The sequence below is a fragment of the Nymphalis io genome, chromosome 10 (genome assembly GCF_905147045.1).
Source record: "Nymphalis io chromosome 10, ilAglIoxx1.1, whole genome shotgun sequence".
Taxonomy (NCBI): Eukaryota; Metazoa; Arthropoda; class Insecta; order Lepidoptera; family Nymphalidae; genus Nymphalis; species Nymphalis io.
This window is the reverse complement of record NC_065897.1, coordinates 5,984,187-6,002,627: the sequence shown is the minus strand read 5'-3', so window position 1 is coordinate 6,002,627 and position 18,441 is coordinate 5,984,187. Positions and strand designations below refer to the sequence as shown.

The window sequence follows — 18,441 nt, the reverse complement described above, 5'->3', positions numbered from 1 at the left end:
GGAGTTCGTGATATTTTTTAATCAATAAGATATAAACTTTCGCCGACCGATTTATTCGCCCGTACAGTGCTAAGGGCTAAGGCATCGAATAACAGTTGCGTATTTTTGCATGAGTTTATTTAAATACTTCGTAATATTTCTAAAATGATTAGCAGCTTAAGTTAGTTAAAACTAAATTACCATTGTCATTTTTTAACTATAAAAGATTGATATTACATAGCTATATGCTATCGTGGAAGTTTTTTAGATATTTTCATGAGGAAAAATTCAGCCATACATTGTTTTTACACACGCTACACGCAGTACACGCAGCGTACGCCGTGGAAACTATCAAGATGCACGGTTTTTTTCGACTTAATTAAAGAAAATCTAAAATCTTTATCGTAATAAAGTCATGATGATTTTCGTTAGTTAAGTATATAAATATATAAATGTAATGCAGACATATATATTTGGTAAGAATCACTTGTCCCAATTACTTTGTTGGAATACTTATGATATAAATTAGATACAATTTATTACAGCCGTGTATATGCATTTGATAAGGCAAAATATTTGACTAATATAGTCACTATTTTTTGACCCTGTAGGTTCAAATCGATTCAAATTTTAGGAGCAAATAAAATCAAAATGTTCAAGTAGGCTCTTGCGAGCACTTTTGAACCGTCATTGCGTTATTATTATTACCATATAATATAGCTATATGTCATTATCTTTGCGGTTTTACTACACTCAGACTAGTTTTTTTTTTAATTCAGGCCAATATCTTTGTCTGCAATGTCTATTGCATCCGATGCTTCATTTATCGCGATTTTATACTTCAATTAACGCAAGAAAATTTGATAAACATATTTTTTTTGTCTGTAATTAAGTTAACTTTGTTGTTACCAAACTTTTTAAATTAGGAACGTCAGTATTTTTGATTGTTTCAGTAAGGTAAAAGCTTATGTCATGATTTAAACTTAAGGGTCTTTTTAAGTCTTTTCTGAAGATTTGTTTTTAAAATAATTAATAATTATTCATATAAGTTACACTAATATGGTAATATCAAAAATTTCAACAACTGGACAAGTAATGCTACATCCATGGTGTTCCAATTATGTGCTTCACTTAACGAAGCGTTTCGATGTATATTTTTAGACGTTTCATATTTTGGGATTTCCTTCTTTTCGTCTACTAGAGCCAATTTTAAAAATGATAGTTTGATGTATTTTTAACATATGCGCATATGTGTAAAAACGGAAGGGCAAAGGGTTGTCAATGTTAGAAAAGGTTTTTACTGTGTCTTATGTCTGTGCACTGGTGGTAGAGCTTTGTGCAAGCTCGTCTGGGTAGGTACCACCCACTCATCAGGTATTCTACCGCAACACAGCAATACTTGATATTGTTGTGTTTCGGTTTGAAGGGTGAGTGAGCCAGTGTAATTACAGGCATAAGGGACATAAAATCTTAGTTCCCAAGGTTGGTGGCGCATTGGCGATGTAAGCGATTATTAACATTTCTTACACTGCCAATGTCTAAGGGCGTTTGGTGACCACTTACCATCAGGTGGCCCATATGCTCATCCGCCTTCCTATTCTATAAAAAAATGTCTAAAAGGCGATGGTTTAAAACACTTTAAAGCTGTGAGTATTCAACTCAAATCAACAAAACATTGGCGTTGACGAAGCCCAAAAAATCAGTACGAGAAGCGTTAAGTTGGCATTACTCGGTGCGAAGCACGTGTATCCCAAGAAAATGTCATTGCTTCCTTTTCTGTTCCACATCCCCACATTATAATTATCTGTATGGCTGCCTCGTAACGATGTGTTAAAAAGTGATTTTTTGAAATGAGATTTTTTGTTACAGATCAACTAATAAAAAAGATAAACTAGAAAAACCAATAAAAATAACATTGTTTTAGAAGGTAGTAAATTTGAATATTATTAAGTTAATGTTATTATTGTTTTGCAAAAAATCATAATTGATACAAATATATGATTAAAATCATATACGTTAAAGAATATGATTTAACGTGAAGTTAGTATAAAATACTGAGCCGGAATACTTGCTATATATATAGAAATCTATAGGCCCTCAACAACTCTATTGAGGCAATCCAGTATATGATTGCAACGCTCTTCATAGAGTTAAAACGAGGCGTTTGTTATGCAACAACTGGGACTAAAAGATTAACGCACGTTGTCAGTGGATAAATACTCAAAACTCAAAAATAATTTCTAAGCAATCGATTTAGTTAAAAGTCGTTCCCTTTTATAGAGATAAAAAGGTTAAATCGTTCGTTCATCAATGTTCTTCTGATTATATTATTAAAGTAATGAATATGCGACACCAAACCTTACGAATGCTAGTCCTATATATATTTCCAGGTCCGAATAGGATAACGGATATTATTTTGCTTAAACTCGTATAAGTAAACTCGTAATTTATTGAACTCAAGTGTTTTATACACATAAATACAGTAAGCGCGTCTTATAATACATTTTTTATCACATAATTATGATTAAGTAACATAAGTGATTTGATGATTACTACCAGACTAATATAGATAATTTTTTACGTGTTGCAGTGGCTACTTTGTATATTTTTAACATGAAGTGAAGCTAAATCAACGGCTTAAGTCTGTGGTAATGGATCAACACCTTAAATATTACACAAACTCACACATATTAATAAACATCGACACTGTGATAGGTGATAGGCGGTTATAACATGATATTTATTAGGTAAATTAGAGATACAGAGCGCGCTTATTATTATATTATACAATACATTTAAACTAGTTCATTAAAATTTTTAAATATAAAATTTATTTATTAATTACTCGAGACCTCTTCAGATATTCAACTTTTCTTTCGAGTGCTAATTAGTAATTCGTTTATCATTGAAAGTATGATAATAAATTCAGATAACTAATACAAACACTGTTTTACTATTAAGGCGGTAATGAAATAAATACATATCAATTATTACCGAATCGTACAGAATGAAAGTAAACAGTGTTAACAATTATATAAAGGTTCGCTCACCTCCAGCAAAGAAACCATGTCGAACTTTGTAGCTGATGTTTTTGAAGGTAATGTTTAAAGAGTCTTCCACCAACGATGTCGAGTTGGTTTCCTGTGAGTCGGACTGTGTGTCGACAGCCATTTCTTTGATGAACACAGAGGGTAACTACACAAGAACAAAGAGTTGAGTTGCCATTTCCAGAACACAAAGAATTGTTAGTGTTAGTTGTAAACAAAGAGATGACGCGACACGACGATGGCAAGACGCCTTAACGCGGGGGCGATTAGCGGCACACTGAGTTGCGCAGGCGTTTCTACTATGAAATTATCGGTCGTTCTCCCCACCCTATTACTTGACAGTTGTCCAACTAAGCAGCTGCTGATTGTGGTTATCGTAAACAGATAACGGAATGCAAATGGATTGACAATGGACATCAGTAGACCTTTAACATGAAACTGTATGTGTAAGATCTGTCATCTTGTGCGTTGTGCCTTTAGCTTAACCGAACTAACAATAGTAGTGTCTACAACTTGTAAGGTTCAATGATTGTTTACTAGTACTTTATTATATGGAATTTAAGACGCTTTCTCTATCTCTCTTTTGCTTAACTCAAAACCGGAACGCAGCTGTATAAAATATTTATGTTTGAGGGTGAAATAACTGTTGGGTACTTACGAGTTTTTTAGGTAAAAAAAAAATTACATCATTCAAAGGTATGTTTTAATTTTTTTACTTACTTAGTAGAGTTGGATAAAATTGTTAAATATTTAAGATTTCGTTAGAACAATCAAGCGTTGTTTCACATAAATAAGGCGTACTTTAAGATATGATTTTAGTAATCCTCGAGTTAGTCGAGGCAGTTATTACAAATCCAAAAATTTGAGTCGAAATTTTTATTATTTAATTTCAAGGGGAGAACTTTCAAAACGTAATACTTAGTAGAGTTTCATTCAAATTTTACGTAGCCATTGCAATAACAATATAATTCTAAAATGGCTGCAGACGGTGGTGCTTATCTTCGTATCTTTGAAATAGTGCTGGTATTAATGCTGACAAACAATGCCATTACAAAATTTTATTTTATTTCACCTTTTAGTATGTGTATGTAGTCTAGTAAGTTTTTTAAACCAGTTCCGTTCAATTGGTGCGATTGGGCGAATTTCTTTCACGGCGCTGCTGGTGAGTAATATATAATATTATTTATTATAATAGTATGCTGGTGACTAAAATATAATATTATTTATTATAATATACATCGTAATACTTATAGTATAGGTATAGGCGGACGAGCATATGGGCCACCTGATGGTAAGTGGTCACCAACGCCCATATACATTGGCAGTGTATGTCCCTTGTGCCTGTTATTGTGAGTGCCACTGGCTCACTCACCCTTCAAACCGGAACACAACAATACCAAGTACTGGTGTTTTGCGGTAGAATATCTGATGAGTGGATGGTACCTACCCACGAGCTTGCACAAAGCCCTACCACCAGTAAATATATACGTACACGTTGTATACTTTGAATAATGCCGCCAAACTTGGCTTAAAAAAGGTTCTTTTATATTAACTTTGATACTATTCATATTTTACAACTAAATATATTTTTTCAAGGTTGGGGATCTGCACTGAAATTTATATTTTTGTTTGTATTTCCCACAAAATAATTCATAGCATAGATTATTTTAGTCACAAAACGTTCCCTTGTAGCACACCATGTGCTTTCATTAGTTAGCGACGTTTGTCGTTTACGTTTGTTTTGTCGTATTGTTATAAATATTTGCATTTTATACTATGCATTTGTTTTCTATTTCATGTCGTTCATGTGCTATTTTTAATTATACCTTATGGGATATAAGACATTGCCGCTCACGCCAGTCGCCACAAATATAGTCTGTGAATGAACATGGATTTGCGATGTTCATTTGATATCCTCTCGTCCACTATGCCATATCGATTTTATTTGCTTAATGCCTCGGTTTTAATCTTTTTTCTTTATGATATCGTATGCATTATCAATATCACGATTTCATGAATCATGATTTAACAATTAAAATATTATATAGACAATTCATATTTTAAATGTAATTAAAATTAAAAATCGTAAACTAAATTCAATAAAAAGTACAGTTTAAGGCATGTATGTTGTTTTCATTGCACTTAAAAATTCGTTGATAAGATTAATAAAACATTTTCTTATGAGTGTATAGAATTCATATACATATATTACTTCATTATTTGAATTATATTAAATAATCAGGTAAAATAAAATAATAAATATAATATCTACCAAATATGTAGTATTTGTCTATGTAGTATAGACACCAGCTAAATCCCTCTACTCATCTCTTTTTCTTTCTCATTCATTTACGTTCACTCTTTGTTCAAAAATGTCCCCTCTACAGAGGGGACATTTTTGTCCCCTCTAGACAGGGGTCTATCTTTTCTCGGTTTCTTTATTGCTTTTTTCCTATGGTAGCATTCCGTTACGTGTTTTGTGTGCCTGTTATAAATTATTCTATATAATATGTGTCATCCAATGCTATTTAAGCGATTTGATTGATTTGATAGTATATATATATTTTAGTGTTGTTTCTTATAACAATGATGCTATCGGTTTGTTTTAGTCGCAGCATGGTTCTTTCCATTTTGCGTTGACAGTTAGCAGGTATTTAACACTATATGAAAAAAAATTGAAAAATATATTATTGAGATAGACAAAAAACAATCGTAAAATATAATAAATTTTAAAATTCAATATAAAATTATCAGTTTTTTTATACCATGAAATAGTAGCCGCCACGCTATTACGTCATGCCTATGTAAACTAAAACAGTCTCAAGTGTCAACTGATCAGCGTATTTTAGCGACATTGACGCATTTGATTACGACAGTAAACGATCTGGCACGAATGGTAACCTAGCAACAGTTATCGGCCAGTCTCATGTACTCTAACACAACACCGAACGCTAGTGCTTCATATGTGGCAGGACCGCCATTACGACAAGAAGACCAGCTGATGTCAAGAGGAGCGTGCTACGTGTTTGGTGGAGCGTTATCCAATTTATTGTTAAATTTCTAGAAGTATTCTCCTCGCCCAAATACCCACGCCTACTGGAGATCAAGCATGGAGTCGATAGATAAAGAAAATATCATCATCGTCCGTTTTTTATTTTTATTAATTTCGTAACATTTCTTTACACAGCCAACTGACATCCTGCCTATAGAGCAATATGGCGTCCCCTCCGTCCAGCGTTTTCGACAAATTACGCGCGAAATTTGAAAATGTAAAATTTTAACGATTTATGAAACTTATTGAATAAATATTTTGTGGTTTTGGTAATGTTTTATTAGCATTATAAAATCTAATAGAGACACTTTTCAAAAATTCCTGTAAGACCCTATTCTTTCTCAGCGACTACGACTAGGAGCCTTATGTATGTACGACAGGGTAGTATTGCTATTTCGTGTATTTTTCTAATATTAACGCTTGAACAGTAATATAGCTGCAATACTTCTTTCAAATTAAAGCTATTTTTTTTAGGGTTTGTACACAAAACTGCGATGCGACGCGATGCGAATTCGCAACGCAGAAAATTACGACACGAATTGCTGCGATGCGATTTCGTGCGGCAAGGCGTCTCCCAGGGTGACCATTCCTTCGACGACCGTTAACCGTACTAAACGTATTTTGAATTGAAAACTAGGTCGTGACATGGATCGTAAAAAGAAGTGTGCACTTTTATTATTGCTTAGGAGATACAGGAAAAAGAAACAAAGAAGATTTTGGGTTCATCCATTTATTACTATTATGAATCCCGATGGAAACTATTTTCTTCAAAAATATAAAGCTTTGAAAACCGACGAAAAAAAATTTTTGGAGTATTTTAGAATGAGCATATCTTCATTCGAAGAGCTTTTAAGTTTATTTTCACCATATCTTCAGAAATAATCGTACAAGGGGAGAATTCCTGTTATGCCTCTGGAAATGATTGGCCTCACTATCCGGTAAGTAAAGTAAAACAATAATTGTTTACATTAGTTTTTATTGAGAAAAGAGTTTTTAAAATATTACAATCGAAATACGAAAAATCAAAGTCTTCTTCAGTTGAAAGTGTGCTTAATATGCTTGAGTTAGAAAAATCTTAGAGCTTTTTCTATTTCGAATAATGTCATGCGTCCTTATTCTGGCAAACATTTGTCTGTTAAACAAAGAGTATTCAACTACCGTTTGAGTAGGGCAAGAAGATATGTCGAGTGTACTTTCGGCATACTGGTCAATAAGTGGCGAATATTTCACCGGCCCATTAACGCCCACACGCTGTCCCTGAGCGAACTAAAATGGCGTCAACAAGTGTGACGCAACATTGCAGGAATGCGCGATGCGAATCAATTCGCAAGTTCTTGCGATGCGTAGAGGGAGCTCGCAGATTTTTGCGATGCGACGTCGCATCGCAGTTTTGTGTACACGCCCTTAATCTATATATCCTAATGTATGTGCAACATTAGTTATAATCATGGCATTCAATGACGAACTACCTCAGACTCGTTGTTGCTAGTTATACTGTATTATCTGTTACACTTCTAGCAAATACGACTATGCCGTCTGTGAAATGATGAAATCTCATTAACTCAACCAACTTAACCATCTGGAAAACATTAACGCATTTTTGAGTTTTATTTAGCTTCCTATAAATGTCTCAGTATTAAATAAAGTAAAAATATCTCTGTACGGCTTAAGCAATATAACCAATACCTTTCCGATGATACTTGGCAGGTGTATCATAATTTGCCTAAGGATCAGACTTATCAGTTTGTGAGACTACAACGATTAGGTATTTGGTTCATATTTGGTTTGTTCAAGTATGATTACATAATCAAAATTTCCTATTCTCTGCTAAAATGATCTTAACTCAAACTATTCTGCTTCGCTGTACTTTTCTTAGTTTTCGGTGTGTGTTTGTTTTTATCTCTAACTGCTCTAGTTTATTAAAAAAATAGAGAGGTAGATAATACGAATGTCAGTAGTATCTAAACTAAATCAATTTGAATGCTTTTATTTGCATGTAAAATATTATATTTCAATGCAAATATATAATCACACAGATACATATTACTAAGAATATGCGCAATGTTGTCTGGGAGAGGTCTTACTTAGCGATAGGATCGTCTTATGTAGTTATCAAATGAAAATATACGTTTTTCGATGATTTTGTTAAATAAAACTTAAACTGATGTATTGGTTATTTTAGATCACATATATTTTAAAAACATAAATGTTTAATTGTATTTCATAAATTTAAAATGACAAAGTATTGAAATAAAACAAATTTCTTTTTTTAATGAAATATATTTTTGATGTTAAAATATTTCGTCAAAAGCTTATTAGCACCAGTATTTTATATGATATTTTAATATTTTTATGTTTTCGACGTAGTCTTTAATAAGATTTGCTTGTACTTAAAATATGGCAAACCTGAGTTTACATACTCTACATACGTTAAGCAACAACTGTAAATCCAGGACTCTTTGTTACTCAGCCATTTTTGTCAAAATTGTTTTATGAATTAAAATTGATGTTATGTTTGTTTATAGACCAATTACAATTACATATGTGTGTCTAGTTATAATGCAGTACTTTGGATTCTGCCTCATCGTTTGTCTTCGTTTTTAGGATTATTTTGACGAAAGTTTGATAAGTTTGCAAATAATTTGATACTATTTTTAGTTTTTACTAAGTGCTGGAACGAGAAAACGGCTATCTATTCCTATATATCGACAAAATCCTATAGCAATTGAATTGTTCGTAGAAAACACCAAAGTGGATGAAAATTACATATGCATATGTCCAAATAAATAGCATTTGGACGAAATCGCTTCGACAATTGTCGATTACACTTCGCCTAGTCTCTCTTAAATCTAATCTTATCGTTATGTATTATGAACAAAACATATTAATGACGTCCAGCAGTGCTATTCTGTAAGAACTCACTTCATTAATCACCTGTAAAATATTGACTTATTTGAAATGTTATAATTATTATGGTAAATGTCTCATATCACTTTCTGACGTTTCTCAATTTTTTTTCAGTTTCGAGTTTGTTCTTACAGAATAGACCTACAGCTACAGCTATGTCAACATCAAAAAAAAGTATCCGATACAAATTGCAATATCATTTAAGTGTAAACATATTTATATGCAATTAGTTTTAGATCGATTGAATAGTTACGACGTGATAGCGTAACAAACAAACTTACTTTCGTATTTATAATATTAGTTAGGATTGACAAAAGAATGAAACAAAATTTTGAAATTGAATATAATTTGCTTAAAACTGTCAAACTGTCATTCTGTTGTAATCGTATTAAAATTACTGGCATATATTATAAAATTAAATCTTAATCTACTAACTGGTAAATTTAACTTCGATAAAGCTTTGAAACATTCTGTAAGTACATAAATTATGATTATTAAGAAATGATGTTAATATAAATTATAAATATCACTAAATCTAACCCCTCACACCAAATGAATTTATATTAGTGTGAAAATCTACGTATTATATAAATGTTCATCACATTTTTTGAACAAGATTTAATATATTTCTTCAATCATTATATTATTGTATAAAACTGTTTTATATTCAAATTGGAAAGGAAAATATACACAAAACATAAAATATCTTATATCCCTATTTAGAAAATTGATAATTTCATCACCAGGCTAGTTTCCATCTAATTTTGTGTCCCTGTGTTATACGTGTGTTTATTAATGTGTTTTTACCATTTTTATTTTATCTTCTACTACCATAATAATTACCAAGGTCTTAAGATAATATTTGAGGTATTTATCCCGTATATATTATTTGAGTTTATCACATTTAAATTATTATTATCTAAACATAAATTAAATTATAAATCAAGTTAAATCCGCCACGAACTTAGGGCTTCATCTCTTGTTAAGTCGGTACCAGAGCGTCGTACATGTCAATATATGCATCAAAACGGTGGTGGTAAGCACGATTGCCATATTAACACCAACGTCTATAGTAGCCATGTCCATTTCAACGAGGAATTTGCTTGGCGTTATATAGTGGCAATACTCTGCAAAAATAATTATAATTATTTTTTAATTTACTTGGTGGTTACTGGGGCTTTTTACATTTTTTAAATGTAAATTTTTAATTCGTTATAACGAATAATAATTATTTGATGAAAAACTTCTAATTACTCGTTTATCTGAACATTCAATTTCCTGATAGAGCATGTTGAAAGTTGATAAAATCTTTGATGTATTGGAATTCAATTGAAGCATATTGATTAAAATACATTGTATCCGTTATCATACTTCTATATATAAGTAGCTCAACGATATGAGGACCGTGCAGTGATATGAAAGTCGTAGGTTCGATCCCCCTTGGGATATTGTTATACACACCTTGGCGTTATGGTCTAGTGCAAGCCCGTTTGGGTAGGTACTACCCACTCATTGCATATTCTAATACCAAACATCAATATTTAGTAATTGTATTCCGGTATGAAGTGTAACTACATGCACAAGGTGGCGCATTGGTGTTATAGAGTGACAACATTTTGACAACAATGTCTATGGGCGGTAGTGACCACTTACCATTAGGCGGCCTTTTAGCCTAGTCCGTCTACCCATTTTATAATAAAAAAACGTACAAATAGCATAACTATCATACTTGTATAATACATAAATAAGTTTCAATACAGTAAATTATATTATAATTAATAAATGATAATAGCTTTCGCTTATTATACAGTAATTCTAAAAGACCTCAAGAGCGATTCCATGACATAATATATCTGACATGTATAATACTTATATTTACCTTTAGCGCAGTGCATTTTTGTTCTATTAAAACCGTATATGGAGTGCACAGCGACGTGAAAGCCGGCTCTGAAGTAGGAGATATGGTGGAGCCATCGGAACGAGTATGGCGTGTCACGTAACGATAAGCAGAAACCAAATATGGAAAATAGACAGGCGAGTACTGGGCCTATGAAAACAGCAATCTGTAATACAGAAATTAATTTTATTAAAATTAGTATATAAAAAAAAAATCGCAGATTTAAATTATTGTATATTGTTAGATTTGCTTCAGCGAGATTAATGAAAACGGTTTTAAGCATATCTCTTGTTAATTGGCTTATCTATCTTATCCCGGCTAGAATGTCCCGAGTTCAGGTCATTATAAAATTGTAGTTTAATTTCTAAGATTTTTTAGAAGCAACTTGGAATTGCGAATATGATTTAAAGAATTACGCATAACCATTGTCCCTGATCTTCGTGTCGATTACTATTTCATTATTAGATTGAGATTCGAATTTCAAATCAAGTAACATTTTTAAAATGTTGTTTTTTTACAAATAATTAATTCAAAGTAAAAACCTGTACAAGTACAAGTAGTTATCGTTTTAATTTGCTTTTTACCCTTTGCTATTAAATGGTAATATATGAATGAGCGAAAATCAAGTATTCAAATCAGTACAAGAATTATTTTGTGCTTAATTGATATTAATATCTATCTCGTGCGAAGAATAATATGTTGAGGAAACCTGGAATGGCGAAATAATGCTTCAATTTTATTCATCGAGCCGCATTCAAGACGCCTGATGGTACTAACTCCAAACTTAGAGGAGCGGGTGGCTTAGCATAGTACTCGGTTAAACAAAAAGCAATGCCGTTATTAGCCGTTACTTAACTAAAGTTACCTTTGTGGGTGTAGTAGATCCTATAAAGTATCCCCATGCTTGAGCACAGAGCGAAGTAGCCACTATTGTGGCAAGAAATAGCGTTGCTCTTGTCGATTCAAGCGGGTTGTCAGTTAGCCAGTAGGACAAGACGACGTACGATACACATGATATCATCTGCAAGAAAATAAATTTATTAATGATATAATATACGTATTTAAGATATCGCAATCTAGCGATTCAAAAAAGATTGATGTCCCATTGCAGGAAAAAATGAATAGCATGTTTCTTACGATAAAAGTAAGGCTTAAAAATGTTTATACAATCATGTCCAAATAAATAAACAGATTAAAATACATAAAATTTGACAAGAGAGTAAACTATTAGGTTTTAAGTGAAACCTTTTTCTGGTAATTAAATTTTATATTTGTATAAGAGAATAACTGACAATTTTATACAATGATTACACCTATGTGCGAAAGTATATTTATCAATCAATTAAAGCCGAATTAAATTACCTGGAATGGTAACTCCACTGCTAATATTGAAAATAAATAAGGTCCTAAATTATACCATCGGTTGAAGTATTCGCCTTTTAATATATCCATCTCCAGAGGAACTGAAACAAAATATTATTTTTTTATTAAAATAATTACTATATTATTTGAATATTTAGTTTTTTTTATCAAAAAAGTCATTTACTTAATAATTGATATTGTGTTCAACCAGAAGTAAAAACTATAGAGGTTAATCTTTCCGTAAGGACCTTATTGAAATTGTTCACATCCTTGCTTAATGCTTAATACATAAGTGCTTGCTAATTTCCACTGAAGGATATACCATAGTATATAATATAATCTTTTATATCCCGAGATGTTAATAAATAACTGTTATCGTGATTACAAACCGAACAATTTATACACATTAGTTATAATATAGGTATATTATTTCCAAACAATTTAATGTAATTATTATCTCGGAATATTATATTTAAACCCACATGGAAGGCCAACAGTAATGTGTGCCTTAATATATTTTCTCTGATGCCAACGCGAATTTTAAGAAGTCGATACTAATTAAGTATGATATTTGAAACTTACACGACAATGTAACAGACATCTTTCCCGTATAAACCACGAGCAACATCGAGCCGTACAAGTAGACATAATTTCCAAGGACACTGCTGGCCTCGCTGCCAACTCCCGAGTACAAATATCCAAATATTAGGGCGATTACTACGTGAGCTGCCACTCGATACAGGAATAGAGACTGTAACATTTACAAAGAAAATTATAAAAATTAGTGTTGAGTTTGATCGCGATTATTTATGGCTATATTAATACAATAGACGGATTGAGATTGCTCAGTGAATTTTTAACCGAGTTGCGGGTTCAACGCCAGGCCTACCACCACTGAATTTTCATGTACTTAATATGTGTTTATAATTAATCTCGTTTTCGACGGTGAAAGAAAAAATCGTAAGGAAACTTGCATGTATCTAATTTTACTAAAATTTTTCCATATGTGTATCCACTAACTCGCATTGGTGCAGCACGGTGGACTAAGCTACTAACTAACTAATCTTGTCAAAGGGAGATGAGCCCTCAGCTCAGCACTTAGTAGTCGAAAATTCAAAGTTTAAACCGACTTTTTTTTAATAGACGGAAAAACTAGTTTGTGTATTGAACAGTTAGTCTTCACATTATTAAATAAAAATGAATGATGTTATGTTTTTCCTCTATGCATTGCTAAACCATACTTTTGATTATTATTACTTTGCTGAGTGGTTCTGCCTACGCCCGCGAAGGTTCCTATCCCAAAAAACGAAGACATTTTCTTTGTATATTTGTCCTTCAATATAAACGTTCTATGTAGCCCATTATTCTGTACTTAAAATTAGAAAACATTAGGAATAGCTTTGAGAGTTGGTAACAATAATAAAAACAATAATAAATATGTTGAACTCACGTAATTCCTCGTTGTTATTAAGTAATTTCTATAAAGAAGAATCCACGTCTGTTTGAAGTATCCAGATGGTCTGTTTGAATAGTTCTGTTGATATTTCTTGTCGCTTCGTAGTTGTTTGTCTTTCATTTCTGTATCCATACCTATATTTTTTTTAAATAGATCTTTATTTTAAACTGTAATTTAGGTGACTTTTAATGATGGCTCTGAATGAGCTTTTAATATACGAATATATTTATATGTTTACTTTTTTAAAAATGCGTAATAACAAAAGTGTTTTATATACGTTATATTTATAAAATATTTAAAAAAAACTGGGTCTTACTGAGTGCATTAGAGAACGTTGATATAACTGGCACATCTTCCCATTCCTTGGAGGTAGATTCGGGCTTGTACTGAAGCATCGCTTTAGCAGCCCCGTTAAGATCAATATTATATTCACCAGAAGCTACTTCCATTACTAAAAAAAAGATATTAAAATACTTATTACAAAAAATCATTACAACGTTTTTGCTATTTTATTTTTAAAGGCACGCAAATTACAATTAATTATTCGCTTAGATACAAGACTAAGATCCTAGAATAAGGTCAGTAAGACCTTTGATCTAAGGTTATTTAATTCTTATATTATATATACTCATTTTCTAAATTTATAAATATGATCGCAGGTTCAATCTTGGGGCAAGCACCTCTGAGTTGAGAAAAAAATGTGCTTCCTATGAGATGGGTTGGGAGCTGAACGAAATTTATATTTTGTATATAAATGCGTACAATATTGTAATGCCGTTCAGCGTAATACGTCAAAAACAATCGCAATTTCATATAATGATATTAATAAAATTAAAAATAGCATATTATATTTATTTACATTTCAATAATTTACCTCTTTTAACGTTTTCCTTATTATATTGATTGGACACTTCGAACGAAAAGTGGTGCGCAGGCGTTAGAATTCTATTATCGTCAAAAAATATAAATCGCTAACCACTCAACTTTCATTTTTATTAACTATTATGTATTAATGATTTCATTTTATTTACATAATTATTAATCAAATAAAGAAACGTGTTAGGCAAGTCTAGAACTTATGTCACAGGTAGAAATAGTGAAAGCGCATTTTAAACAGGACATTTTAATTTTTTCATGTTATAGGTAGGGGGACGGGCTAATAGGGCACCTGATGTAAAGTTGTCACCACCACCCGCAAAAAATTGGCGATGTAAGAAATATTAACCATTATTTATATCAACAATGCGCCATCAATCTTGGAAACGAAAATGTTATGTCCCTTGTGCCTGTAGTTACACTGACTGACTCATCCTTCAAACCGGAACGCAATAATACTAAGTATTGCTATTTAGCGGTTGAATATCTGATGAGTGGGTGGTACCTACTTAGACAGGCTTGCAAAAAGCCCTACCACCGAGAAAAATATCTTATACATATATATCTTAATACATTGGACTATTGCCTAATATACTATTTCAGAGAGCTAATATTTGTGAAGCTGATCGGTATTTACTGACATTAATACTTTTAAAACCAAAGAAAATTATATTACAAAGATAAATGGCGATTGAGAAGGTTTCTCCATAATAAATATTAAATATTTTTTTTACTTTCCTCATTGGTAAGTCGATGGAGGAAAAAACTGACACTTCGACATGGACCACACTTTATATCCTCCAATCATATCCATTAAAGGGATTACCTTGTGAAGCACAACCATCGATATTAATAGATTTGCTTCAAATTCAATAACACATCATGGCGATACAAGGCAATTTAGAAGAACTTTTTAATCACGCATTTGTTTATTTACACATGAATGTGATACATCGAAGTAAAATATTTAATTTTAAATATAATTGTTATATTTTGTAAGTTGATAGTAAAGTTTCGATCTATTTTGTAAAAAAAAATATGCAAATACAATATACCTATTTCTATCAATATTGTATATTCATCGTTTCAATACTTATTATCAAGTTAATATTCAACATTTGAATAAAGGTTTGAATTAATTATTATTGAAAATAATGCAGTAATACTTAACTATATTCAATGTCATTGGTTTATCGCGATAAAATTGAAGGTTGATTGCTAGAAAACAGTACGGTAGGCTAGTTACGGTTTGCCAATCAATATACACGGTTGAATATCAATTAATAATATCCTGGGACATTTTTCACACACGGCCATCTGATCCAAAATTAAGCTTGTACAAAGCTTGTGCTATGGACACCAGACAACTGATATACTACATATACTACTTTTTTTTTTTTTGTAAATACATACTTATATAGATAATTACACCCAGACTCAGGACAAACATACATGTTCATGCACACAAATGTCTGTCCTGGGTGGGAATCGAACCCACAACCTTCGGCGTGAAAGGCAAGTGTTCTATCAACCACGCCAACCGGCTCGTCAATCAATTTTATTGTAATAAGTAAATTTTAATTTAATAACTTTTGGCAACCATTTGTTTACTAAACGATATTCACAGAAAAAGCGTAGTTTAAAAAAATAACAATTTAAAGAAATGATCACTTACAGAAATCAGCTGGGTTATGATATGGTGGACATCTTAAACCAGCGCTGGCCAGAGAATCGAGGAGGTACATTCGTGGTCCAGAGTATAGCGTATTCCCAGATGTTAAACAGTAGATAGAGTCAATCTTATCGAACAGGAGTGCAGAGGGTTGATGTATTGTGGCCACTAGCGTTCGGCCTCCACGTGCTAAGCCGTTGAGAAGGGCAATTAGGGATGTCGATGCTGATGAATCTAATCCACTAAAATATACAAATAGTTACTATAAATGATTTTGATTAAAATATTCGTAAATATTCAGATTAAGCAAGTCGCTTGGCCACTTTGTTTGCATTTTGTAGGGTTGGCAAAATATTCACATCTGTGTATGCAAAATATTTTTTTTACAAACTGTACTTTTCAAGTTCCCTTTGACATATGGTGGTCATCGACGTTCAATTCTTATAAGGATTCCATTATATAAGCAATTAGAATCGTTATTTTACAATATGGATAAGTGGATTTCATCGGTAAAGATCAGCTAATAGTAACCCTTACTAATGAATACTACTGATGGCTATAATTACTTACGTAGTTGGTTCATCAAGAAACAATAATGATGGGTCAGACAATAGCTCAAGAGCCACAGCTAGTCTCCTTTTTTGACCACCGGATAGATCTCTGCAAAGTGTCCGAGAAGTTTTACTAAGACCCAAAAGTGCCAACACTTCCAATACCTACAAATAAAATAATAATTAAAATTAATACCTCAATGTAAATATTCTATTTATAACATATCATAGGTGCTTGTTTAAGTCAAGCAAATTTATTAATCAATAAATTTCATATGAAATTTTATGTGTGTTTTGTATTTATACGCAGAGAGGTGGAAGAGGCGCATTCCAGATTTTTGCAGCTGAATACTAAAATGTATCGATGTTTTATGAATTGGAATAATCAAGAGATTCCCATACGTGCTACGTGAGTTGCAGTTAAATGTGAACCAAACCGTAGCTTAATTTATCATTACGTTAAAGTTTCATAGCAATCGGGTTAATACTTTCTATGTGGTTTATCTGCTTGAACATAAAATAACTTGCTTTATTTAATAAGCTCGTATGATTATGATTTACAATTTAAATTAGTCTCGACTAAGATTTTTTTTTAATCGAATATTATTACGTTTGTTATATAATATAATGATTGATGAGTGGTCACTTTTATAATAATGACACAACTTTCACTATCTATGTTAAGTGAATACTGACTTACTTTCTCTTTGCGTTCTTGTGACTTGAAATCGGCCAGTTTAAGAGCTGCGGCGAGAGACATGGACTCATAAACGGTAAGGTGTACGCGGAGATCATCGTGCTGGCGGATATATCTCGCGCCCCCTCGTCCGGTGGACTGCGACGCGCATGTACACACGCCGTTCACTGTTATTTCGCCTTTCGCTCCTTTCGTTCTAGAGGAAAACAATACTGTTTTTTATTTATTTTAGTTTAGTCATTGTTTTTAGTTCGAATATAAATAAAATCTTTGTTTAATTATAAGAAAAATTTTTATCGTATTAGAGTTGTTTAAGATAATATCGAAGCAAACGAGAATCTAAACTAAGAAACAATTAAATTTAAATCTTATTGAATGAAATTGTAAACTATTAAATACATTTTAAATGCTGTAGATTGTTATGCATTATAATATTTTTTTAAACTTAGTTATTATTTGAAAGATTATTATATTAATTTACTTACGAATACCCGGCTAGAATGTTCAGCAGAGTCGTTTTTCCAGCACCGGATGGACCCATGATGGCCGTGAGCTGTCCCGGTTTAAAGCATCCATTTACACCCTTTAAAATATTCCTAGTTTCTGTAACAATAAAATAATATACTTAGTTTAAACAATTTGATATATTCGACATTTTTATGTAATAATATACACCTATAAATATTTTGTTCCATAGGATTATGAGAGCGAGGGAATAGAGAATGCATCTTTGCGACACTTGTGCACTTCAAAATGTCCTGCGCAGGAATCGGATGGAGAAATCGGTTAGGGGGACATCATCAATGATAAATCATAATCAATATGAAGCATGAGTAGCCATATAAAAATATTGTACTGTAAAATTAAAGAAAAATAAAGGTTAGTATCATAAAGTTAAAATTTATTCATAAATAATACGCCCATTGGCCCTATTTCGTAAGCAGA

The 18,441-nt window shown here is 32.0% G+C and overlaps 2 protein-coding genes across 2 annotated transcripts in view; both read right to left on the bottom strand.

Moving 5' to 3' along the window:
- LOC126771264 (ATP-binding cassette sub-family G member 1-like) overlaps positions 1–3,292 on the bottom strand; it is a 38,406-nt gene extending 35,114 nt beyond the window's left edge. The window contains exon 1 of the mRNA XM_050491054.1: positions 3,030–3,292. Within this exon, the coding sequence (XP_050347011.1) occupies positions 3,030–3,150 (121 nt within the window). The 5' untranslated portion in view covers positions 3,151–3,292. The remainder of the gene's footprint in view (positions 1–3,029) is intronic.
- Positions 3,293–8,335: 5,043 nt separating this feature from the next.
- Positions 8,336–18,441, bottom strand: part of LOC126771261 (ATP-binding cassette sub-family G member 1) — a 34,810-nt gene continuing 24,704 nt past the window's right edge. The window contains exons 3-13 of the mRNA XM_050491050.1: positions 17,982–18,099; positions 17,500–17,692; positions 16,819–16,964; positions 16,252–16,490; positions 14,017–14,151; positions 13,695–13,834; positions 12,827–12,995; positions 12,245–12,345; positions 11,748–11,903; positions 10,865–11,048; positions 8,336–10,112 (exon numbers count right to left, since the gene is read on the bottom strand). Of these exons, the coding sequence (XP_050347007.1) occupies positions 9,958–10,112; positions 10,865–11,048; positions 11,748–11,903; positions 12,245–12,345; positions 12,827–12,995; positions 13,695–13,834; positions 14,017–14,151; positions 16,252–16,490; positions 16,819–16,964; positions 17,500–17,692; positions 17,982–18,099 (1,736 nt within the window). The 3' untranslated portion in view covers positions 8,336–9,957. The remainder of the gene's footprint in view (positions 10,113–10,864; positions 11,049–11,747; positions 11,904–12,244; positions 12,346–12,826; positions 12,996–13,694; positions 13,835–14,016; positions 14,152–16,251; positions 16,491–16,818; positions 16,965–17,499; positions 17,693–17,981; positions 18,100–18,441) is intronic.